Source organism: Homarus americanus, unplaced genomic scaffold (assembly GCF_018991925.1).
Source record: "Homarus americanus isolate GMGI-L3 unplaced genomic scaffold, GMGI_Hamer_2.0 scaffold16712, whole genome shotgun sequence".
NCBI classification, from domain to species: Eukaryota; Metazoa; Arthropoda; class Malacostraca; order Decapoda; family Nephropidae; genus Homarus; species Homarus americanus.
Window position 1 is genome coordinate 10,050,336 of NW_024757794.1, and position 27,041 is coordinate 10,077,376.

The window sequence follows — 27,041 nt, forward strand, 5'->3', positions numbered from 1 at the left end:
GTTTTATTGAGTAAGTTTTATTTTATGCTGTTTTCAAGAGTATCATTATCAGCTGTCATTATGTAAACCTTGCACTCGAACCAGATTGGCGTGACTCCTTTATGAAAGATGCTATACAGTTCTCGCTAAGAATCGTTGGTTCTTGCTCAGGGTATCTCCATTCCACTCACATGTGAATGGGTTCCTAACTTTGCAGTTGAGAAAATGAAAGTGGTCAGATGCAACCACACTGCCTCACCGTGTAATGAAAAGAGGCTTTAGTCTACAGTGTGCTGTAGCCACACGGCTTTTAACAGATCCTCAAGCCTGTGAAGGATTCACTTTCACTTTTCAAACAGTGCCATAAGAAGTTTCTGACTCGAGTCTTGTACAGATACAACTAAATTTTCTGCTCTCTTGCTGTATTTATCAATTTCCCAGTAACCTTGTGTACTACATAACATTCTAGTATAACGACGCCTGACAGCTTTCAGACTCCCTTACCCTTTTACACGCTAGAAAAAATCTCGCACATTTTAAATGATCCTGGTCCTAATTCTTGGTAAAATGTTGTACAGCGTACTCGGAAATATTTGTAGGACAGCGCCTGACTGATGGTCACTATACGTCCGACCCAGTTTCAACCAATCACTAACTTCTTCTGCCTTCCTGTCACACTACAAGCAGTTTTGTTTTTTAATTCAATATGAAAATGAAGAAAATGCATCAACGATACCTCAGCAGTTATCATTTTTTTATATTAAGCAACAAAGAACTGCCAACTCTCATGCATTTGGCAGAAGACTCTTGTAAATAATATAAATAACACTCTTAACTTTCCACCTCTGTTGCATCTTTATCATATTTTGTTCTTTTCGTTAATATCTAGTTTATCAACAACCCGGCCATGATAATTACCCTGCTGCGGAAATATTAGGTGTCCTATTTATGATTTTTCTTTTGCACGTCTGGTAATAGGACTAATGAGCGGCTTCCTCTTCCATGAATACATATCCTTCCTCAGGCAAAGACCTTGTGGGGTATGGGATGTTTCGTTCACACTCAGGATGGGATGGAGAAAGGAAACTCACAATGTGCTCTCTTTATACATGTTGTATTGGATGTACAATGCAGCTTGGTGCTGGGAAGGCAGCATGGTTACAAGCGTGATGCAGAGAGAGCTGGTTGGTGAGGGTGCTCAGAGGAGGACAGCTTGTGGGTCGCCATGCTCGCCGGCGGGAGAGAGGACCACCAGGCAGGCGGAGGAGGAGGAGGTGTTGCTGGCTGGTTGGTGTAGGTAGAAAGAGAGAGATCTCCACGAGGTCAGGTCTTAAATAGCAGGGGTAGGCGTGGCTTAGTAGTTGACCTCCGTCATGTAAGGCGGCGCAGGTTGACCTAGACCACGAGGCATACACTGGGGAATTCGCGGGGTCGGCTACCCAGCGACAAACAGCGTTTGTAGGGGAGAAATCCACTACAACCTCTATTATCTGTCTTAGTTATTCCCATTCTCTTCTCTATATTCCTCACTCATTATCTCATCTTTCGCTGTTTTTTTTACTCATATTATTTGTTTGCATTTTCTCTTATTCATTTACTGCATTTATCTCTTTCTCTCTCTCCTTAGTGGTTTTACATATCAGTAAATTCTTCAGTATAGGCTAACAATGTTTTCAACTATAGTATTTTAATTTCTCTTCACTGAGGGTTTGTGTAAAACTAGGTTAACTGTAATAACTTATACAATGACGCTGATTTACAAGCGAAAGCTCTCATTTAATTTATGTTTAGTGAGTAATTGGTAATGACGCATTACTTAAAAAAAAGTTTATACTCTATAAAGGCATTTTGATCAATAGAATTTCCTTCAACGGCAATTAATTGTTTTTCACACTGAAGGTGGGACGAAAAACTGTTGCTTGTTTTGTTTATTTGTGAAAAGTTAACTGTATTTTGATAGTTAGCAGCACGTAGTTATTGCTTTGACTGTATGAAATGATAATTGTTGGGCAGTCTTTGGCCAAATAAACTTACTGCTTATCATTGTTTGTATATCTTTACTATTTATGTATTGTTTGTATATTTTTCCTATTTATGTACCTGCACTGTCTTTGTACTGTACAGTACATTGTTTGTATACCTATTCTAATTTAACCTAACCTCAGGTGAAGTAATCAGGGGAGGGATACTGTTTATGTAATCCAATTTACTTATAATTTACTATTAATTAAATACATCTGCTGTTAATATACATGTTGAATTATTATGGACTTTAATTAATTTTTTACTGAATGAATTACCCCTCCCTCTGTGTTGATCATTTCAAACTTGGCGGTGGTGGAGGAGAGGGAACGCCCCTGACTGTCATGCCAGTAGTGCCATCTAGTATCCCACAACACAAACTCCAAAAGTAAATAGTCAATATGTATGGTGTACCGATGTTGACATGATGAACCATTGTATGAGCCATTCCGGATACTCATAGTAGTGAAGATCATTTTTGCCACTCACATGGGAACCTAAATATGTGGACACCAACCAAGAACCAGAAGTTTGGCGTGGGTGAGTACCATTAGTGGAGGTTGACGCCAAGTGGCTCAGCAGGGCAGTGTTCACCAAGTTGTGTTTGTTGGCTTGTTTCACCTAATGACAATCTTTGGTTTTGTGTCATTAATCCCCGTTACCTTCCATGATGGGGTCTTTGTATGCTAACTATTATTCTATATTGTGTTTAAAGAGAAAGTCTACTGTAGATGTAATTTGCCTATAAATTTGCAAGTTTAATTTCCAGAGTATGCATATCCTTTTGATAATATTAATTTAGCTATCTGTGAGGTTCGTGGTATTTATTGTGTTATATTCTTCCATTTTTAGTATATTCAAAAGCTACTACTATGGCAGAGGTGTGTTTTTAGCTGTGCATTTTCATAAATAGGTTTATTTTTCCCATTTTGTTATCCTTCAAAAGTTACTGAGTTATAAGTAGCAGTATACCTGTACTGTACTGTCTAATCATAGGAGTACTGCCTTAATACTTAGGTTTTCCCATATACAGGTATATTTTTCTTTACAGGAAGTGCATTTTTTTTAATAGTATTTTGCAAATCTGGAATTCCCAATGCATGCAAGTCCTTTTGATCAGATTGTAGAAGTGCCTGTGCTTATTGAAAGGAGATTATGGTCATGCTCTAGAATACTGATTCGTGACAAGGGGCAATTTTAGGAAAATTTTCTATAGAAGAAACTTCACTTTTACCTGTAGAATATCTAAACAAAATGAGGAAGAATTACATCGTTCTTGTTTTTCATTTTCTAATTATTTCATCCTTGACATGCTTGCTTTCTTGACTTGTTTATGTGAGCGTCAAAAGAAAAACATTTCAGAAACAACTGTTCCATACACTGGAAATATCAATAATAAGTTAGAAAATTTTGGTATCGTATAGATTAATTCTTTATTTTCATCCACTAATTCACAGCATTTGTTTTGATAGGTCAAGGCTGATGATGTTGATGACCTACAGTGTAATACTGAAGTCAGTCACTTGCAAACATGGCACTGTTATGTTAGGTCAGGTTAAGTGTGAAAGTTACCAAGTTTGGTATTCTAGGTCATCAGCATTATCATCCTTGACCAATCAGAGTGAATGCTGGGCAATTAGAGGAAAACAATAAGGCTCTGACATGACAAATAACCACTGCCTATTTTTCTTAGTATGGTATGTCAGTTTTGAGACGAAGTTGAAGAATATATTATCGTTTTTGTTGGGTTAAAAACTTCTTTTTGTCTTTTTTTCCTAGTTATTCCATTACACTAGAAGATTTTGTATTTTTTTGTAACTATACATTTAAAAAGTGTCTTTACAGTATGATCTTTTATTTCTCTTTACATTACTTCTGGAATACATAATTTTTATGCATAATACAGTGCTATACGCATATTGTAATACATCTAACCCTTTATCCAGTGACCTTGTTTTTATTTTTATTTATTTTTATCATATTCACCACTTATCAGCTTACTAGCCGTTTGGGCGGTTTATCCAGTGTTAATACAGGAGGAAACCGGGGACCTGGAAACCTGTGGTGTTAGGTAGTGAGGGTCACACTGGATAACACCCTTCTCACGTGTGTCCTGATCGACATACTCCTGTAGTAGGGGAGGATGTGCAGCATATCAGGAATACAGTATTATGGGTCAAGAATCTTAGCTTTAAGGTTCTTTACCCATATTATCTCCAGGTAAATATTGTACAGTAATAAAAAACTGAAAACCCACTACTTAGGTATAGAATTGAAGGGAGTTTGAGAAAAATAGATTACGGAATGTCAAATTCAAATACAGTACTGTACCTATACTAGATGCCATGTGTATCTTAACTATTACAATACTACATTCAGTAACAGAAATACAGTATACATTATATATAAACCAATTCATTACCTTGAAAAAGAGTCTTTTAAATACTGTATAACTTAACAATATTTTATTGTAAATTTAAATACAGTGGCATTTATCGTCACAAATGCCCCTACAGTTACCGTGGTGTAGCTTAGTGAATGGTTCTCCTCTATTCGATGAATTAATTTTGTTATTTATTTTATAGATTTTTTATTAAGTATATTTATCAATTTTGGGGTCTCTTATAATTTTTTGATTGCATGAAGATTTGCTCCACCTGTTTATTCCACCTGAAGATTAACCTCCATGATGCTTAACTAACCTAACCTAACTTAACTTGTCCGACTTAGCATGAGGGTGTTAAATCTTAAGGTAGGATAAGCTGGGGAGTGAATCTTCAGGTTATCCTAATTTTACCTGGTTTTTTAATGCTTGGAAGCATTGTGATTATTGTTATGATTGTGATTTAATTAATTTTTATTATTGACATTCAAACTTTATCTTTAAAAAGTCTAGAAAATTAGTAGACACTTTTTTGCGGATGGTGTTCAGTACAGGTCATTTCTGTTATTTGTGTTTTCAGGCTTTGGGCATTTGTAAACCTGACTTTCTTGACTTAATATGGCTTCCTGAAAAACATAATTAACTGGAATTCTTTGGTTCTTTGCAAGTTTAGATCAGGTGGAGGCCCTATCACTTAAGGTATATGGAGGTATAGTTTTGTTATCCCATTCCCAGGGAGCTTGCTGTAGGTTGGATAGTCTGAAATCCTAAAAAAAATATTGACAGAATATCGTAAAACTTTGTACAAATTATGTAGCCTTTGTGACTGGCTGGTGTGCATATGACCAGGGATACCTACAGTACTCTGATGATTTTGGTAAAGTTATGGCACGTTGTTGTCCAATAAATCACACTCATGGGGAAAGGTAACCTGAATCTGCCCTTGTATTACTAGCATAGTGTACTGTACCTGTTTTTGTCTTATACAGTACTTTATCTGATTTATTGCATTTATAGGTAATTTGGAAATGTCATACAAGTACAGTAGATGAATTTTTATATGTTTTATTTTCTGATTTTCAGTAATCTACAATTTTGACCGTGAAGTCCAACAAGCCTTGCATCTCGATGTTGGGGAGACAGTACAGGTTCTGGAGGAATGTAGTGGTCAGTGAGATACAGTTTATGTCCTCTGTCTCTAATGCATGTATTGTTTCTAAATTTCTAGTTTGTATCCCAATTTTATTCCATGCTTATTTTCTTTGTCACTTCAAGAATTTGTTTGATATGTATTACACAAACTCGACATTACATTTGCTTTTAGTTAACCCTCCTTATTAATATTATTTCTTAGATGTCGTACCGGTAACTGTTTTACCCTCTGAATTCTGTTTCTTTATAATACTGTACAGTACTGTATTTTCAGTAAATTTTTTCTTCCTAATACAATACGTACTGTACAGTATGATACTCTACTGTACAATATTGTACAGTACTTTACTGTACAGTATAACCATGTTGCTTTTCTGCATTCACATACACAGCTCTCTTGGCAGTTTTTGTTTCATTACTATTTTAGTTAACCAAACAGTAAATGTCAAAGAGAATAGCATATAATTATAGTACAGTATATCTCATTTCGATATTTTTTCTCCCATAATGTAGCTGGAACATTTCTCAAAATTTCCACACTGGATTCATTCAGGGTTAAAGCAACAACATATCAACATTATGGAGCATGCTGTAATCTCTTTGTCCTTTGGTGTTTACTTATAAGAAGCTTTATTGATTGCACTTGATTTTAGTCGGAGATTGATGTCACATTCTTTTGCAGAGTATTATCTTGATTCAACATGTAATTGAGGCATATTGTGTATGCTTCATTGGATTCGCTTAACTACTGTATTTTTCCTTTCACAGGTTGGTACAGAGGTTTTTCCACACGCAACAGAAATGTGAAGGGAATATTTCCTGCCCAGTTCATCCATCTCAAGCCATTTAAGATTGACAATGAAGGGTGAGCACCAATTAACTGCATGTCTTGTGGTTGGACGAGGTACCATATTGTACTATAAATGTCTTAATGTATTGTGCTTTCTTGAGGACTGGTTGACATTCAGAGGAGAGAGAGAGTAGGAGGCAGGGAGGGGGAAATAATTACAGTAGCTTGTTGATTGTAATAGCTGCATGGTTGCCAAGGAGTGGATTATAAAGTGACAAAGAGACTTTAAGAAGGATGTTTTGGTATGTGGATCAGACTTTCATCATAAGAAATTAAATGAGAATATTTCAGGAAAGGGTTACCTGTATATTGAAAATTTTTTACTTGGAATTAACGAGTGTGTCTCAGTTTGGTGGAAAAAATAAAAATATGCATACTACAGTATATCATGTGGCAAAGAAGGATGTTGCTTTATGAGGCAACTTACCACATAGCCTATTAAAACAGTGAAAATTGACTCAAATTTTATTTATTTTTTTATTTATTACTTCCACCACTTGTCAGCTTACTAACCCTTCGAGTAGGTCAGTCTACTATTCATTCGTAGTTATAACCTTCATTGTCCAGTTGTTAATTTTTTTCACAAGGACATATATTAGTTGGCAGACACCTATCTTTCCCTCTGAGGATAGTGAGCAAATTGAGAGAGGAATTAGTTTTAGTTTGTTCATCTCTTGATATTCAGTGGTCCTTCATCTCCTTCCTGGCATTTCTGTTGTTAGCATTTTTATGTTTTTTGGAATACTGTAACTATGTCCAAAGTCAATTAATGTGTGTATATGTTGGCATTTGTTTATTTTTACAGGATGTGTTTGTGTGTGAGGGTGCAAGACTATATATTTTTATGCTATATTGTGCATGGTTTAATGTAGATTAGGTTCTACCAGGTAACTAATTAACAGGAGGTATCAGACCCACGAGTACACAAACTTGAGTGGTCCTGTTGTAGATATATCGGGGAGTTATACTGTACTTATCATTTAAAAGATTAACAAAGTTCCTCACGAAAAATTAGTAAGAAAGTGTTTTTTATTTATTTCAGGTTATATGAAACGGTAACACCTGTTGAAGATCCAGTTGTACAGGAAGCCGCATCGGTGCTACGAGAATGGGGTCAAATATGGAAGAATCTCTATGTGGTGAGTCCTGATATAAATTATAATTAGTGTCATAAGAAAGTTTGGCAATACAGTTTTTTGTTATTAATTTCTTTTGTATTTTATCTAGATGGAATTTGTTCATGTTTGTGGAATGTGAACCAAGTGAGAATGGTTGGATTTATACAGTACAGTACTGTAAAGAATGTTGCAGTTAACTTGTACCCAGAGCCTGGATATACAGTATATATAGTACACTATACAGTATGGTAATTTCTGGATTTAAAAAATAATTAGCAATCATGAATGAACTTTTCATAACCAGTACTGTATAAGTATTGTACGTATAGTAATTTTTCACTATACACATCACCTCTTGCCTTTCATGGTCTCTACTTGGGGAAAATGATAAAGAGTGAAGAAAAAAATATTAACAAGGATTCACATTTTTTTTAAATAAAAATAGATTAAATACATTACTCTGCACAGGAGTGTATCTGTTATGAGTTAATAAATTTATAAAAATTAAATATTGTGCATACAGGTGCTCTTTATATTTTTCTTGTCTGGGCATCTGAAATCTTATTTACCTTATTTTCCTAATACTGTATCCACCCACTAGAGGTGGCCATGCTGAGGGAAGAAGGCCAGTGGTCTGTGTAGGATTCCTCCATTGTTCTTGATAATTTTGTCAAGGCCTGTGATCATTTTCTGAGTGTAAGATAAATATTGCATAAGAATAATTTTAAGCTTTGTGATACAGTACAGTAATCACATCCTTTTATCGCACCAAATACAGTACAGTATACATCTGGCAATTATATACCCTTCTATATTATATTTTTATTACTACCAGGTGAGAAGATTTAGATTAGCCAAGGGCAATGATGTGGCTGGTGGCCAACTCGGTGCACAACAGAAGACTAGTGCCCTATCAACCTGTGTCCTGGGGGTTGGGAGTCCAGAATGGTATTGCCTGTACTATACATGTAGATTATTTATTTGATAATAATTTTACCTGTATTTTTCAGTTACTTGGAACACCCAAGGGAGATCAGGAACTCTGGGATGCTGTCCGCAAAGCCATGATGGATGTGGCGGACTGGCGGAAGCAGTTGATTACTGGAACCTTAACTTCCGATCAAATTTCACAACTCAAGCTAAAGATTACACGCAAAATAGATTGGGGAAACAGGTTAGTACTGTTATTTACATATTGAAATGTTACAGTTAATTGTGTTTCTGGTTAATGTTAAAGTTAACTAATTGAGTTCCTGGTCAATGTTGAAGTTAATTAATCGAGTTCCTGGTTAATGTTAAAGTTATAGTAAAGGATTTGTTTTTTAGATAATTTTATGTTAAGATTTAAGGATTTTAGAGTGATTTTGGCTCCTATCGGTTTAGGATATTTGTAAAATAAGGGTGAACAAGCCATTAAGATGAAACAACGACAAGCTTAAGCCTGACAGATCCAGCTTTTTTTTGGTGAAGTTGTAAAGGGTTGTCTTCAGATCGCATAAGTTTCCCCTCCCCACAGTGCTCTTTTTTTAATGATATTTTTATATACGTTTGATGACATTGTCTGCTGCTTTCTGGCAAATATAGAAATACTATCTACACTAGCAAGTACATAATTTAATTGTATACGGTTAACATATCATTAGCAATACATAAGTTCACATACAGTGTCAACAATACAGCATTAATACAGGTACTACATGTTTACAATAACACAACCATAGATGTTCTTTATAACACTATAGTCTGTTTTGTTTGGATGTGTAAAATAAGTGTATCACCCTCATTTTCTCGTGTGGGCTTTTAATTGGCTAGATTGAGCAGCTGAAATGTGTTATGGTTTTGAGTCCATTTGGTCATCAGGCGTCGATAAGGTAGACAGCAGGAGGGGCAGGGAAACTTGTTCATTTCTCTTATGCCTCAATTACTTTTAGCAACACACACACGCACACACGTGCACATGCACATGCGCACACACACACACACACCATAAACTGGAAAGTAACAGTTAGCCTTTCAAAGCATTCATGAGTAATATCAATGAAAATTTATTATAATTATTTATCTATTTTTTTATCACTCTCTCTCTCCCCTAGGAAACTGGGGCTGGACCTTGTACCTCGTGTGGATGGTGAGATGGTAGATCCTGATGCTGTCAGTGTGGTGGAGCTTCACCAAGTGGTATGTTGTTCATTACTCTCATAAATTTTATGTCAAAAGTTTTCAGTGATTAATTAACATGTCTTACCATATACAAAATATTTCTCATGGTATTGATGCATGGAAAGGATAGGCGGGTATGCATCCTTAACGTCAGTGGGGTGGAGTGTTACCCCCCCAAAAAAAGTTGAACTCACTTCTCAATATACCATTTTATAGTATCAGGAGATGAGTTTATAATGTACTTTGGTTATCTGTATCTTTGTATATAGCTGTTAAGACCTTGCAATTTAAGTTTGGTATAAACAAAGTTTGGATACTAAGATGTAAACTGTGTAAGTGTGAATCCAGATCAGGTGCAGCTGATATATATATGAGGGCAACTTGTACTTTATTTCTCAAGTTCATGTCCATTCCACCCTAACTTAACAGTTAAGGAAGTGAATGTGGTCAAGTGCTGTGCCAGCCACAGTGCCTCTTTGTGTACTGTTTAAGATGAAGTTGACACTTTACTGTATCAACACTACCCCAAATTATTCATCAGGCCTATGGGACCCACTTTCACACTTACATTACCAACATATATGTGTATCTCATATTAGTATTATCTTCAGCTGCCTAGTACACTCTTTTAAGCTATTAAGAGCTTGTAGTCTCCCACAGCATCCTAGTCTTGTTGAACTTGCACTCATTTCCATATGATCTACTTTCCTTTACTTGTTTACCAAATTCCAGATGATTATATATTATAAGGCATGTCATCAAGGTAAGAGAAATTTAATTAATGTCATTTGAAGTACAGTATGTGCCAAGAATTTAAATATTGATTAAACTGATCCATAAGCAGTACAGAGAAGACTTGGCTAAAATGCTTTACTTTTGAATTCAGTGACCCTGAAATATAGAATTTGCTTTGTCACAATACTTCCTCTGTAATTCAACCCTAGAATTTTGAAAAGAATATGTGGCACTGGTTAAAAATTATGAACAGTTGTAGATATGTTGCGATATGAACAAATAAACAATTTAAGGAAAATAAATAATATATTTTTCCCAACAGCATGTTCAGAGTGCAGAGGCTTCAAAGTCACATTACCAGGTGAGTCAGCTGTGAAATACTTATCCAGATTTTCTTACATTCATTTTTACTGAATTAAATATTGATAACTAAGTGAAAACCATTAAAGTAAAGCTACTGCATCACATTTTTTTTTTATAGCTAGATGCCCGCTGCCCAGTGGTTCTCATTACTGGACAGTGAACAAACCCAAAATAAGGGGTTAGTACTGTGCAGTATATCACAACTTACTCCCTTCCCATGAAAACAAACACAATGCAATCACACACACACACACACATACATTGTACAGTCGTGGACAAAAGTTTGCTCCCCATGGTGAAACTGAGTCATGGAATGAGTCTCTGAACTTAATTAACTTGATTGCCGTCTGGTGCATTTTTGCTGTTTTATCTCATTTGCGGTCGGTACTGCTTCAGCTTGGGAAGGAGTGAACTTTTGACCCCAGGTGTACTTTGAGGAATATTATAATAAACAGGAAATGTTTTACTTATCAATGATAATTTCAGGGCCTCGGGACCCTGGCCAAGAGGAAAGAGAGGAGAAAAGTGCTGAGTCATCACTTGTTCTTCTGTATGAGAGATTTCTCATATCATTTAGGAGAAGATGCAGAGATCTTTTTCTCCTTGTATGATGCACAAAAAAATAAATTTATTAGGTACGTAACACACCAGCTTGGATTTCTTTTTGGCATGAGGTTTAAATTTATGGAATCAGTATTACAGTATCACCTGACATATGCTCACTACATGGGTCTGAATCCTGTTTATGATTGTAATTAAAGACCATTGTTCTGTGAAAATTGTGAATGTTATCACAGTGTTGAACACTTGAAGATTGTAAACTGAACTTTAAATGTGGGTTTGTACCCACAAGTAAACAAGGGACTTGGAGTCTTTCCACACAGCTCCGTCACTTCACATGTAGCGAATATGTTCATTTGCAATACAGTATGGGGAAAAGTATTGCATGTGACCTCATCTCACCATGCGTAAGAATGGAAATTTCGTGTTCGATTTAGGTTTTTCTGTTATTTTTTCATTTCATAAGATTCCTTTCCATGGATGCCTAGATTCTGAGTACTGTATGTGGTGTCTGAATGTGTGAAGGTTTACTGTTTCTTAAAAGCCGAATATGTTTGTTTGTTCATTGTCATTGATATGCATTTTAGTAAATTTTTACTGACCTTGTTTTATTCTCATTCTGCTGTTGTGTTTTACTTTCAGTGAAAGATTTCTAGTCAAACTATCTAAAGAAGGATTTTCAAATTATGTTGAAAAGATCCACAGCAACTGCACAATATTCACAGTAAGTACCTGCAGTTAGTGTGCTCCTTAATACTATTATCATGAATTTCTGTCCCTCTTCTCAAGTCCTTTATAAACCCTTAGACATGAGTGGCTGGGTCTGATTCACACTGATATAATGTCATGAGTCATTGACCTCCACCTCAAGTGGTGATTGTTTCTTAGTTAAAATGAGAAGGCAGAACTAACTAATGAATTAGTCCCTGCCAAGAGTGCATAAGGGTCAAGTTTAGATAAATTTTCCTGATTTGTTTTCTGGCACTAAAAGTAAATTGTATTGTTTTGGATGTCTTTTTATTATTTTGTGTGTATTTTTTTTTTTTTTACAGGATCTTGGGAGTGGAGATCTGTCATCGGATCTGTACATTGTTGCCCATGTTATTAGAGTTGGGCGCATGTTATTTTCAGAGTCCATAAAGAAGATATCATCTCACAACTACCGAAGACCTTATGGTATTGCCCTCTTTAGATTAGCTCAGTCTGTTCTACAAGGAGGTGAAGGAGAGGTAAGTTACTCATATATTCTTTGGGTTACTCATATGTTCTCTGGATTACTCATAATTTATGTTTTCTGGGTGAAGATAACAATTCTAGTTGTACTAAAGTTATGGGAGGATATCTGTAGTGGCATAAATGAGGCTGAAAAAATGGGAAAAAAAATAGAAGTCTTCATGGTACAATAAAGAAAGGAAAGAGACATTGATGAGTAACAGAGAGGCATGGAAATTTTACCTTTAGAAGAGCAGAATAGGAAACAGAAATACAGAGAGGAGAATAATTAGGTAAAGAAATTGGTGAGATTCTTAAGAGGGAAGGAATTGGGAGGTAAAGTTAAGCTAGTAGGAAATGAAAAATCATATCATAAAACTATAAAGAGATATAATCAGTAGGGATTGGAATAAGAGTAACAGGATAAAATATACAGGGGGTAAGATAAAAACAATAATAGTCAGACAGAAAGTAGATGGATGGAATAATTTTGATGATTTTTAATGTCTAATAATTGAAAAGTAGCAAGATTTTCATGCTGAGGGATGGAGGGGGAGGTGGAAGACTAGAAGTACAAAAGGAAATGTTTAGGGAAGAGATAAAAACTGCATTGTGCACATTAAATGTTGTGGAAGCTTCATTAGTGAACAGTAATAAGGTGGGGAATGTTGAAATCAAACATAGCATCCTGTGACAGTGGCTCTAATTTAGCCACCTGTCTCCAAAGGGCAACCTTTGCTTCTAATTTCTGTCCTCTAAGGGCATTGATTATGATTAGGAGGGATGTGTGAATGTAAGATCAGCTTCAGCTGTCAAATACAATTGTTGCTTGATGGCCAAGCCTCTAAAATGCTAGCACAGCAATGAGAGCTGCTTGGTAACGAGTTTTCTACCAGAAAATGTAATTTATAGAACAGTTCTTTATTTTCCTCTCTACCATTTCATTGCAATTTTCATATTGAATGTAAATATTGTAAATATGTCATGGAAATATTCAATGACACTGTTTAAGCTTTTCAAGAACAACATAATATAACTCTCCTCAGGTTGAGCTGACAGGAAAACTTTTCACATCAGATGAAAAAGACTTCTCTCAACTACCTGAACTTGTTCTCAAGAAGCAGTCCAACAAGTACTCTATTATGTCTAACAATGCTAGTTATGGTGAGTTCCTAAAGATTTATTTATAATAAATATTTTCTAAAACTCACCCATGATATTCATCTTGTTAAAGTACTTTAGTAAATAATACATTTACAGTTTTCATTTTACCTAATAAGTAGACAAGTATTGAAAATTTGGCTTAAATATTTTTTTATGATATTGGTAATTGAACAGGTGACCTGCCTAATACTGTACAGGAAAAGTGTAAATAGTGCAACTTCTTACTCAGGCACAGGGTTTATAAAGCAAGCTCCAACCCTGACCAGTGGGTCAGTAAGTACACCAGGAAGATCTCTTATAGTGGGTTAATTTTTCAGAGGTTGGAAAATAGAAGATGCTTCCTAAGGGAATATATTTGTTGTCATTATTCAGGTTTGAAACTTTATGCTGAGGAGAGTAAACACTCAATTTCCACAGAAGCTACAGTCCTGCAGGACACTGTGTTTATCAGGTCTGGAAATGTGAGTAAAAAACTGAGTGGGAGATAGGGTTTTATGTTGGGTGCATATCAAAAAGGGGCTGGCTCCTCAGTAAAGGGCCCAAAGGAACAGAAAATCTTTTCTTGGGCATAAGCTAACTACAAACATTGGGCCACATGTGGTGTCTTCATTGTCTTCACCATTGTTAAGACCATCAATAGTAAGATAATATTTGCTGTTTATAAACAAAATTTATCATGTAAACTTTTCGTTAAGCAGCCTTATTGATGGTTGCATTACCATCTGACATATATGTTTTTAATTTTGTTGTAACAGGGCTGGTGGTGAGTGTGAAGGTCGTCCATGGGGAGCTGGAGCAGGCCACCAAAGAAAATCCCCTTTTGCTCAAGAATGTTTGTATTACAAAGAAATTAGGTTTTTCTGATGTCATAATGCCTGGTGATGTAAGGTAAGCTGCTCATAAGTCTGCATTTTATAGTTTGTATAAATCTATTTAGGAACCTGATGGTGCTGCACTAATTTTAGTATTTATTAGTTGTTAAATGTATAGATGAAAACATATAGACAGCTATTGTACTCCAGTATACTGAGGACTGATCCATCCCTGTAAGGAATATTGCTCTTATAATGAGGAAGCTCATGCTCCACTTACCTTCTTGACAGATTTGAGTCTTAAACATTTAACCTTATTAATTATCCCCTTCTAGGTACCTGTACTACTAGACCCATTCTCCTTTTGCCATATTGTTGGTTCCCCTGTTCTGTAGACATTACATAAAGTGTACTGGAATATGTGATAGATTTTATCAAATAGCTAGGTGTTTACTTAATAACCCACCAGTTGGTTAGCTAGCAGATTGGAGTTTGAATAATAGTATTGTACTGTACTTGTTCTATTTAATTTTTTTCCTTTTTTTCCTTTCAGAAATGACTTATATGTAACATTAAATAGTGGAGAGTTTGAGAGAGGTGGCAAGTCTGTTAGCAAGAATATTGAGGTGACTGTTTTAACTCTGGATGCTGAAGGACAACCTTTGCAGGTAGGAAATTTGTCTGTATTTTATTGTATCGTAATTTTATAACAATAATCAACTACTTGTTAAATTTGTATCCTACTTGGTATTAATGGTTGCTTGGTCACCCATCTGCTTGTCTAAAATTATCGAGCAATTACCAGTGAACTCACACTAAAGGTCATGCATACAGAAATACAGTACAGTATTGTAGGTACAGTATACAGGAGATATTTCATTTCTAGACTTGGTCTTTGCATGTCATCTGACCAAGATAAAAAAATCACTGAGTAAATCATCTTTCCATTTCCTCAACGATTCATTGCCTATATTTTCACACCTACCTGTACTTCATTATTTTATTATTTTCTCCTTTCACAATACCTGTATGTACTTGTAGTAGTTCTCCCACAGATGTTGATGCCATCATTATATTTTTTTATTTTGTCATATAACTCTCTGTCCCTTAGCTTTTCAAACTCTACCTTCAAATAACTTTTCCCTGTTTCTGTTATCATCATTTTTCTTTAGTACTTTTGTATCCTTTCCATTTGAACAATAGTCAAAAGTCTGTTCTAGTGGTAAAAGTTCCTGCTACACTAATCTGCAACTTGCATGGATGAATCCTCCAGTTACTTTTAATGTACTGTACTTGTATCCTTATTTGCTCGAGCATTTTTAACAAATATTACATTTACTGGTAATTATCTTTCACATACAGTCATTATACAGGTACAGTATAGTCATAGATTTTTCCTTATTCGTTTTTTCTTTTACTTTCAGTCTATTTACAGTGGTATGGGTCACGAAGGAACGACAGATTATGCCTCCATGATAATGTACCACAACAATTCTCCACGATGGAATGAGCGGCTAAAAGTAGCCATTCCCATTGATCAATTTGCTGGAGCTCATCTCAGACTAGAATACAGACATTGCTCAAGTTAGTTCCATGTACAGTGTACTCTTTTTTTATTTCATGTTTTGATTTTCCCAACTCTGTAAAGTTGTTGGGTAATGAGCCTTTTGGTATGGTATACAGTAGGCTCTCACCAATAACGTTTAATAGGTGCCTGAAAAACACCGTTATTAGCGAAAACGTTATTTGTGTGACATTAAAATACTTGTACATGTAAAAAGGGTTTATTGGTGCCGCCGCCACAAGAATTTCACCCATTTTTTCCCCTTGAAGCCCTCCTAACACTTTTTGTTAGCTGAAATAAAAAGAATTGTTATTCAATCATCAAAATAAAGAGTTTGAGTAATATAACACTTAGCTTGGGGGAGTTTTTGAGGTGCTTGGCGTGATGGTTGTTCCATATCTGAGGGTCACTAACACTTGCACTGTCTTTCATTCTACAGGCTAACCATTTCACAAGAAAATGCTCTATTATCACTAACAACCTGTTTCTATCACCTTTTTCATTCATAGCTCGCCTCGCATTTCCATCACTACCGAAATATTTTTAGCCAGCACAATACTCTTCTTGGTCTCCTCTAAGTTCCTCTTAATATTTCGCACTGTAGACTCAGGACAGTTCAATTTCCTCACTTTAAAAGTTCCCTGTCATTCAGGTGGCAAATCACTCCCTCCACCACCTCCCCTAGCCCCCACAGGCAAAAATGCAGAAGCCATTATTGATCACCGACCCTAACAACCACTGGTTATAGTGGCGAAAATCTCACATGTGGGCGCAGCGCTGTATTCCACTGAGCGTGTGAGAGTGAGGCGGAGTGGACAACTACGTCATCAACACGGCGGCAAACAAACGCTATCATTGATGCTCTCGGACGCTTCCCGCGAAATTTCCGTTATTCAAGAGAATCCAGACGTTATTATCGAAAATGAGTATCTGTTGTAACTTACCGTTATTGTCGAAAACGTTATTGTGGAAGTCGTTATTGGCGAGAGCCTACTGTATGTGAATGTTCATGTAACTATTGATTAGCTGTTATTAAAATGAACTGGATAACTTCACTTACAAGTTAAAGCAGCCTCTGTTGACAAGAAAATTTGAGAATGAAGAGGCTGGGGACAAGATTAATTGGAGAATATTGATTGCGAAGAGTTGTAAGTTTGAGTGTAGAGTGACTTTTTAAGTGTTGTTAGGTACTTGTAGTTAAGATGTAAAATAATTAATAGAGAGAAATTTAGTACTTTATTTGATTAATGTCTCTTTAGGTGCAGGTGAGAATTTTTCTTTCCCTGAATGTCATGGGCTACTTCCCAGAGAATTTGATTTTGGTGTTGTGCAAACTTATAATAGTTGTTCATTTTAATGATTAATCAAAATTTGGTGGAATATTATTATAAATAGCTGACTGTGTGTAATTAAGAGTATTAAATTTCATATGGTTTTATTGGTAATTTTTTAAAAGAAATAGAATAAAGTACTTGTGCTTAAAGGAAGGGGGTGACAATCTCCCTCCCAGCCACCTAAATGTAGCATCCTGTACTTCTAAACACAGTATACTGGAGAATGATGTTGGCAGATGCAGTATATCAAATGCAAAGATTATAACAGAATATTTTGCGTAATTCTTTCAAGAGATTTTTTTACTGTATTATGTTCCGTTTAGTTTTCAGTTATTATTGAGATAATTTCCATTTATTTATTTTATTATTCATTAACATTTTCAGTTTCAAAAGTTTGTTTATATATTGTAAACTGTATTTCAGCTCGTGAAAGGAATGAAAAAAAGCTATTTGGTTTTTCATTCATACGATTAATGGACGATGAGGGAGGGACAACTTTACGGGACGGGTCACATGAACTGTGTGTGTATAAGTGTGATGAACGAGGACGTCTAAGCAACCCCATGGAGTACCTGAATATGCCTTTCTTTTCTAAAGATGCAGTAGATTGTATCTACTCTCTCTCATTCCAGCGATCTCCCAAAGAAAGCATCATTATAGATACTCTGCTTTGCTCAACAAAGCTTACTCAAAATGGTGAGTTATGGTTTTAACATATTGTATATAGTTACTGCACATATCTTGCTGAAATACAGTAGCTACTGCCTCTGTGGCTTAGACCCATTACAGCATCATCTACAGTGAGGTACTGTACTGTAGTATATTATAATGGATTCTGAGGTATATTGTAGAGGGTAATATGCCAGACCCCCAAAACTTTTGTCATCCATAAAACCTGGAAATGGAGTCCTCTTATCATTACAGTGTAAGTTTCTCTTTGCAAGAAGTTAAAAACAATGAAAAAAAATGAGATGGGGAATGTAGAAATGAGTACAATAGGTGGCATCAGGGACACATGAACCCAGTGTTTACCAATTTATGCCATGTGTTGATGTAATAGTGTGTGTGTATACATACAAACATATACATGTGCAAATAGAAATGATAGAAAAATGAATTAACTGTACTTTGTCCTACAATGTTCATTACCAGTACAGCTTTCAGCAATATACTATACTGCTTTAGACAATATTGTATTAATTTGTATAATCCTAGCCATCTCTGATGCTTATATAGGAACTAGTAAGTCGGTTTAACACTATATTTTTGCTTAGAGGACAGTAATGATAGCTCGTAAGGGTTGTGTTGTTTTTTAATTTCTTATTAATTTTAAATGGATTCAGACGTGTACCATCTCTAAGACACACAGGAGTGACACAGGCCTCATCTTGGGATGAGGCTCTGGTGTTGGCAGAGGTACCGCAAACTCACCTCAAATGGTCCTGGTGCAGCTAACAATCCAGTAATGATTTGACTGTGTAATTTCTTCTCACCCAATCAGTGGAGGTTCTGAGGTGCTTGAGTTCTGTGCTAGTGGTCCTACTGTACTTTGTTGTAAAGTATTATAGTAATACAATGTTTTTATTCTCCATAGTTAGTAGTCAGAATCCAATAAATCTTATTCCTAGCACCCACAAACAACTTGAAGGTCTTGCACACGCTGCCATTTTTTTTCTTTTACTGTGTTCATCAGATTCCATTAACATTCAACCAAGGGCTTAGTCATTATATTTATTTGAATGCCCAAATCAAAACTTAACTTTTTTTAACGTATTAACCTAATACGTTTAACAATGTCCGTGTGTTTTTAATGAGTCTCCAGAGTAGTAGCATTTCTCTGTATAGGTAGAGCAAACCACATGTGTTGACTGTCCCAATATTGTACACACAAGCAACAAGTAAGCTATGGTGGGGTGGAGAGTGATCACTTGTATTAACCCCCCAAAAAACTAAGGTTCTGAGAAGGGGATGTATGTATTTAATGATTATTTTAATATATTTGTCCAATTAAATTGTATAGTCATTTATAACATTACAGAATATGTATTTATCAGACACACATTGCTTTGAAATTAGTCATAATCACTGTCTACTCATTTTTTTCAGTTGAACTACCAGATTTTCTCCATTTCCTCTGCACATCAATAGTGTTAAATGATTTGTTGGACACTGTTTATCAAAATGTTTAATATATCTCCGGTGTCTTTCAGTTGATCTTTTATCACTGCTGCGGTGGCGTTCAGCACCAGATGGTATTGGTGAAACTCTCTCAAGATTGACACGTGTTGATGGTGCAGAAACAGTCAAGTTCCTACAGGATGTGCTGGATGCTTTGTTTGCTATGTTTTCCACAGATGATGGAAATTCAACACAGCATTCAGGTCATGTCTTCCAGGCCCTAGTAAGTCACTGTCACAATTGAATTATTGATTAAGATCTACACACTTAACTTCATCTATAACAATTGTGGAAACTTAGATAATATGATTGGTTACTTAATGGACCATTTTGCTACATTGGAAAATTTGCTACCATGTTTTTCTGTATGATTTTTTTTTAATTGTTTTAAAATTTATATAGTGTATTTGATATTTGTTAAATCTAGAAAAGTAGATGCAGTAATGAAAAGGTAATTTTTAAGTCTTACTTTGGTTATACTTGTAGTACTGTATGGTGTGCTGCAACATACTGTACTGTACAGTGAAGTAGAGAGCGAGAAAGTCAACTGAACATTATCACTGCCTAAGAAATTCCTGCACAGTAATTGATTGTAAAGGTGCCGCATACATTTCCAGTAAATGTGATGATTTAATAAAAATATTAATAAATAAAATAAAAGAAGAAATACTAAATTGCCATTTGGCAATCATTTCATGGGACACGAGACAGAACAGTTACCGGTACCGGGTAAGAGCTCCTCCACGCTGCTCCCCCTTCCCCTTCTCACTCCCCATTCCGTTGCTGTGTGTGCTGACTCCCGCTCACGTGACAAATATTTATTCCTGTTATGTTTTTTGACCTTATGATAATTTTTTTTTCACATTCTGTATGAAAGATTGTGTGTGCATGTAACAGAAAAAAAATTAAGAAAATTGCATATATCTTTCCAAAATTATGAGTTGAACAATAACAGCTCACAGCTCAGCCTCACCCATTGTGAGTGTTACTGGGTGGTGAGTTGGCGACTCAGCTACACAATTACATGCCACCTCCCCAGATATTATTCTTCGTTATCCCTTGTTTAGCGATCATTTCGCTTAGCAATGAGTTTTTCAGGAACTCATCCCATGATTAAATGAAGGATACCTGTACATTTTAATTATCCTTTTAACAAATTGTTTTCACTTGCAGGTCTTTATCTTCAGCCTGTTAGAAGACAGCAAATTTGAACACTTCAAGCCTGTCATGGATGCTTACATCACTGGACATTTTGCTGCCGCACTTGTATACAAGTACGTTTCTGTGCATTATTTTTTGTGTATAAGTTTTGAAGCCTTTTCCCATTAAATGCAGGGTAGCCAGAAACATGAATAAACACACACACACACACACACACAAATTCTCTTCACTATCAATCAATCATTTATTCTTACTACTGTAAAAGATGTGTTAGGCTGTGATACTCCCTTTCCACAAGAAGGCCTCAGATCTGGTTAGGCTGTGGTACTCCCTTTCCACAAGAAGACCTCAGATCTGGTTTACCATTATCATGACACTCGAGCCCAGATCACCCATCAGCAGTATGTCCCTCCCGAACACTCACTTCATGCTATGTTTTCTAATCATTCTCGCACACAGCTACTTCTTGGATGTCCAACCTCCTTTATCCCATCCTTCCATGCCCTTGGTCTTCCCCTCTCTCTTCCACCATTCACCTCTCTCATTATTATAGGTAGTACAAGTAATCTATAAACCTCAAATCATCCTAGAAATGCAACAGTGAGAGAACTATATGGGTGTTTAAAAAAGGATGGCTTCCCTGTAGTCATCTATTTTCCACTGATGGCTTACTTAGGCTTCATTTACTTAACCATACTCTCAGACTTAACCATTGTCCTTCACATCAATTAAATTTCACTTTATCTTATTTCCCCCTCACTTTCTCTTGCTGTCTGTCATGTTTCTTGAGTTATCCGGTATCTTTCCTTGGCTCTGAAATATCTGTTGTGATTTTTTACTTCTGGATTAGTGGAGGGTCAAACCTACAGTGTCATCACAAGTATATGTCACCCAATCCTTGCTTGATATAGAATGTAAATTCAGGAACAGTCCCTCATTTCCTTAAAGAATCTAGTCAGTAGCACTGCCATAGTCATTCTTTGCTCAACTTGATACTTAAAACTCTACTCTTGAAATACTTGATGAATTAGACAGTGTTATTTATTGTCATTAATATATTCTTCACAGATTGAATCATATAATGCAGTCAGTTGATTCTATTTTCTTCACTTTCATTACAGGGGCCTTATCAGCTGTGTGAAGCACCTGTCAGATCTTTGTCCTCAAACTGAAAAACAAGATCCTATCATGAGGTGCTTTCGCTCCCTAGAGTACATCTTCAAGTTCATCATCCAGTCAAGGCTTCTGTTTGCAAGAGCAACTGGAGGGCAGAATGAAGATTCTTTCAGGGTTGATGTAGATAGCTTGTTTGAATCCTTTGCTCGTATGCTGAACATGCATTTAGAAAATATTGAAGCCTCTCAGGTATGGCCTTGTTTAGAATTAGTACATTTTCATTGTCAGTTTTCTTTGCCATATTTTTTATTCTTATTTCATGTACAGTATTGGTCATTTTTATGTATATTGAGTAAAAACACATTACGGTACTCTATTTTTTCTTCTTTATTTATTTATTTTGGTGTGAATGATATACCATATGTATGTGTGTATTGTATGTGTATATATATTATACCTTTATAACGTTGTATGATCTTGATATAAGTTTGCTACTACAAGTAAAATAAAAATGATAACATATTTAGTTTTTTAACTTTTGCAAAATACTTTTCTCTCATTTCTGCAAACTAAGATTTATGATGTATGTGTGGAGTGACCAACTCTGTATAACCAGCAAGTCTACAGGTTAAAGCACCAGGCCCCTGAGTCCTGGCTAGCTTTTAGAATTCTAACATTGAATAAAGTAGAAACTTAGATAAATTTTCACCTTTCTAATGTTCTCTCTAACAATAACCATGCTTTAGTGTCAGGGGATATGCTGCATTCTGATCAATCAATTTTTTTCCACAGGTAACATTACTGGAACATCTCCAAGGAGCGTGTGATCAACTCTGTCGTGTTTTAAGTCCTGGAGAAGTTGCTAACCACCTCAGTAATTTGTTTAATGCCACACCGGTGGAAAGCACACGAGACCTGACAAAGGCCAAGCTCCATGCCATGAAGAATTCCATAAATTCTCCAATATTTGATGATGATGGTTGGTTTGACAATAATGAACAAAGGTGTAATTTACTGTGCATGCTATTATAGAATATTTACCAGTATGTTGAATATATAACTAGGTTTAGGTAATGCAGTAGAGCCCCTCAAGTTCATATACCTTCAGGATCAACAGTGTGACAAACTTGAGAATATACTGACATATATTATGGTTGCATTGGGCCTTAGTAACTTGAACCTAAAACATTAGGTACATACAATACTTATTTTTGGTCTTAAAGATTTTAACTCTTAACTGTCATCATCTCAGCCAATTTTGAAAAAGGGATGACTGAGAAGCATACAGTACCATTTATACTGTACTGTACTTGCAAAATTCACTGACTCAAACCACAGGCTTTCACACCATTCATAAAATTCATTCAGTGATTCATCTAAATTAACTTTGCATATTCGGAATTCAACTTTCTTTAAAGGTGAGGACTTGTATGGTGGCATTATTTTAGACATTAAAATAGTGAGGGAATCCAAAGAAGATAACAGTTGATGACTTATGAAACTTGGGGATTAAATCTTCCTTATCAGATTCAGTTTCAATTGAGTAGGTTTGAAAAACCTACAAAAATTTTCTTTTCTCCATTTTGTTTCCCGGTATTTGGCATCTTGTCATCATGTTAACCACAGAATAAGAAGCTATTCATCTTGTGGATCCATATCATGTTTTTCAATCCACTGAACATCACAGATTTCATAAGGTTCCTAGAGCTTGGAACATCACTTAAAAGGCTGTTCATTTCCTCATGATCATTATCATAATCTCCCTCTTCTTCAAGACCCAAAATCATTTTCAGGATTGTATCATCAATCAAGTGAAAGCCTTGGTGTCTGTTGCTCTTTTGCCACACAACTGTTTAACCCCATGCCATGTACAGTATGTAATGACTCAAACACTGCTTTTTATAGTGATCAACTTTACAGAAGTCTGTCATCATCATAATTTATGTGCAATAATTTAGAATGACACCCTAGTTCCTTAGTTGACACAATGAAATAACATTTTCTAATTGGCAAAACCACCTTATGAATATTGCCATCAAATAAATAGTTCCATTTGCTTTATTCTCGAGACACTGTATCTTATAGGCTGATATTATTGTTATTGTTATTTTTACATTATTATTATTATTATTATTATGGCCAATTTTTTATATAATTTTCAGAGGGTCGAGGGTTACTCTTGGAAACAATATGTACACATCTAAGGCAACACATGGATAGCCGCCTGGAACTGGTGTTATGTGGGGAAGTTCTCTCAGACATTGTTATTCTCACTCACAAGCACATCAAGAAGTATTCTCCCAGTAAGGTAAGTTATATTTCTTATTGATAAGAGTGAAAGGAGTGGTAGTGTTGTTGAATGACAAATGGAGATGTGTTGGGGATTAGAGGAGTCAACATTAATATATAGGAGTAAACATCGACTGAATGCAAGAGGAAGAAGTAAATTAGAAGTGATTGGTATAAGTGCTATAAAGCAATATGTGAGATGAATAGGCTGTAAAGAATACAGAACACAAAAATAAAAAGTGGAAGTGAAAGTAGTATTTAACAGGAGCTGATCAGCCTTTGCTAAAGTGATGTGGCCATAATAAGAGAATGGGGATTGAAATATTGGTAAGAAGAGAATTTAGTTAAAAAGTGGATGGTAGGACTAAGAGGGTTTAAGGATGAGATGAGAAAGGTAACTAGGTAATAGGGGTATGGACATCCAGGACATACAGTAGCTATATGCAGGGATGATAGGAGAACCTGGCATTGAGTAATGTTTGGGAGAAGACATGTTTCTGATGGGTGATGCTTGCTTGAGGGAAGTGACAGGTAAACCAGATATATACTTGAGGTTTTGTTTTAGAAAGCAAGTAACTCCCTTAAGAGAACACATATTTCACAGCAGGAAGTATGAATGAATAACAGTTATAGAAGGTCTAGTCTGTGTGAGTATTTGTTGTTGATTCCAGTCATTCTACATTTCAGTGGGAAGGGGTTTAAAGGTGTGAAAGAAAAGGAAAATCTTGTTGTATTTTTAAGTACAGTAATAAAATTTATGTTGGTATTTGTATAGAATGGAATAAATTATTGAAGAAAAGTAATACAAAATTAAAAAATCGTACTTAAAAGGAGATTAGAGGTAAATCTTAAAAGTTTTTATTATTCCTTATTTTTAGCTACCTCCAACCTTACACCAGGATGTTGAAATGATAATGCTCACACTCTTTGATGTTGTTGTTCAAGTCATCTTAACCCTGGAAAGATCTGCACCCAGCTCAGTAAGTACAGTTTTCCAACTTTTTCTTTATTACTGAGAACAATTTTTATCACCCCTATCCAAAGAGGCATCTAGGGGGTGATATAGTTATTTGTGCTTTTCATCCACCCACCTGTTCATCTATTTATTTACCTGTGGGTACAACCTTGTCCCAATAGATAACTTCAATTCTACTTTGGGCATTTCTGTAAAATTCCATATACAGAACCTATTGATTTTGGTAATCATCAGGTATAAGGTCAAGGTTGCAGAGGGAATTCTTAAAAAAAAAAAAAAAAAAAAAAGAAGCCGTACTGGCACTCTTGGCTGAATTCTTCCTGTATTTATGGACCTCTTCAACACTTATTAACTCACCTGCTACTCAAGGCATCTGGATATCCCACTGCCTCTCACACACCCACAGATTTTCTTATTAACTCCAGTGACCCCTCATGAATAACAGGCCCTTGTAATGACACTAGGTGGTTATAATTTTATTACTGTAGTTTGTGCTCATAATGATGGCAGATGACTCACAGTTGCTGATTATGATCCTGAGTGCTCATAATTATGCTAGATGACTTACCAGTACTCATAATAATGCCAGTTGACTCACAGGTGCTCTTATTTACCCAAACTGTATCACAGGTGCTCATAATGATGCTGAGTGCTTACAATGATGACCCCACATGACTGCTTAGTAAAGTATTGTGTGCATCATCACCCCAGGTGACTCATAATGACATCAAGTGCCTCGTAAGTGCCAATAATAATAATAAGTGACTCGCAGGTGCTCATAATGATGCATACTGACTCACAGACACCTCATAATGGTGCCAAGCGACTCAAAGGTACATAATTTGAAAGATTTGGTTATTGAGGATATTAAAACAGACAATTTGATAAAGAAACTGAACACCCACCATACAGATGGAAATGAATTGTCGTCGTACCATCAATTTGTAAGAGTTCAGTGGTAAAGGAAGCTACTATGGGACAGACACAGACTATTTAATGGACAGAGAGTTGAACAGAGGGGAAAAAATACCTACAATAATACAATACTTAGTTTTATGTTGTTATGGATTTTAAGATTAATCATATATGAAATTAAATTGAAATTTAGTACTTGGTAATCTGTTTTTCATAAAGGAAACACCAGGGTGACATATAGACAGTAGTGCTTATTTTATTTATTTTTTGCTTTGTGTCCCATTTGCTAATATCTAAAAATTTCTGTGTCTATGTCATCTCTCCTCCTTTTCCCAGTTGTTTGGGATGGAAGGGGAGAGATGAGAAAGATGAGTATAGAAAGTAACAGGAAATGGCTGAAATAACAAGTAGAAGTCACACACACACACACACACACACACACACACACACACACACACACACACACACACGCGCGCACATTTCTTATTATTATCTTGAAGGAGAAATACAGTACACAAATTTAATCCCTAACCATCACACTAAGTACAGTTCTTCATATCAATTGACTGCACATATTGAGTTCACCAGACAGATGAAGTAGATTCCACCATACATTATCCACAATCTTCCTTCTTGTATTATCCGATGTAATTCCTCCAGATTTTCCTAAATATTATAATCCAAAACTTCAGGTGCCATTACTGTACATGAAAATTAACAGTAACATTCTTTCTTTTTTCTTCTTTTTGATGAGAAACACCATAGTTCTCACTTCCTTCAATAACTCCTAGTTTTATAACATATTCCTTTTATATACTGTATATTGAATGTATTTGTTTAGTTGTTTTGGTAATCTTACAAACTTAAAGTTCTGTAACTAAAAGATTTATGTATGTACTGTATTGAGTCCTCTTCTTGCCCTGAGTCATCACTTTTCTGGTTTTCACTACACCATGTGGCACTTATAATATGTGGCTGGTTATGGTGGGGTCTATGT

At 35.7% G+C, this 27,041-nt stretch overlaps 1 protein-coding gene across 4 annotated transcripts in view; it reads left to right on the forward strand.

Annotated features, from left to right (window-relative positions):
* The first annotated feature begins 2,345 nt into the window (after positions 1–2,345).
* Positions 2,346–27,041, forward strand: part of LOC121857792 (dedicator of cytokinesis protein 3-like) — a 50,935-nt gene continuing 26,239 nt past the window's right edge. For all 4 annotated transcript variants that reach the window (XM_042354004.1, XM_042354006.1, XM_042354005.1 and 1 more), the window contains exons 1-21: positions 2,346–2,541; positions 5,468–5,551; positions 6,305–6,401; positions 7,429–7,525; positions 8,515–8,678; positions 9,598–9,682; positions 10,722–10,760; positions 11,249–11,397; positions 11,966–12,047; positions 12,376–12,552; positions 13,582–13,699; positions 14,455–14,587; positions 15,065–15,179; positions 15,936–16,095; positions 17,833–18,105; positions 19,620–19,810; positions 20,761–20,861; positions 21,870–22,113; positions 22,657–22,843; positions 24,027–24,172; positions 25,032–25,133. In XM_042354004.1, coding sequence (XP_042209938.1) covers positions 2,505–2,541; positions 5,468–5,551; positions 6,305–6,401; positions 7,429–7,525; positions 8,515–8,678; positions 9,598–9,682; positions 10,722–10,760; positions 11,249–11,397; positions 11,966–12,047; positions 12,376–12,552; positions 13,582–13,699; positions 14,455–14,587; positions 15,065–15,179; positions 15,936–16,095; positions 17,833–18,105; positions 19,620–19,810; positions 20,761–20,861; positions 21,870–22,113; positions 22,657–22,843; positions 24,027–24,172; positions 25,032–25,133 — 2,781 coding nt within the window. In that variant the 5' untranslated portion in view covers positions 2,346–2,504. The remainder of the gene's footprint in view (positions 2,542–5,467; positions 5,552–6,304; positions 6,402–7,428; positions 7,526–8,514; positions 8,679–9,597; positions 9,683–10,721; positions 10,761–11,248; positions 11,398–11,965; positions 12,048–12,375; positions 12,553–13,581; positions 13,700–14,454; positions 14,588–15,064; positions 15,180–15,935; positions 16,096–17,832; positions 18,106–19,619; positions 19,811–20,760; positions 20,862–21,869; positions 22,114–22,656; positions 22,844–24,026; positions 24,173–25,031; positions 25,134–27,041) is intronic.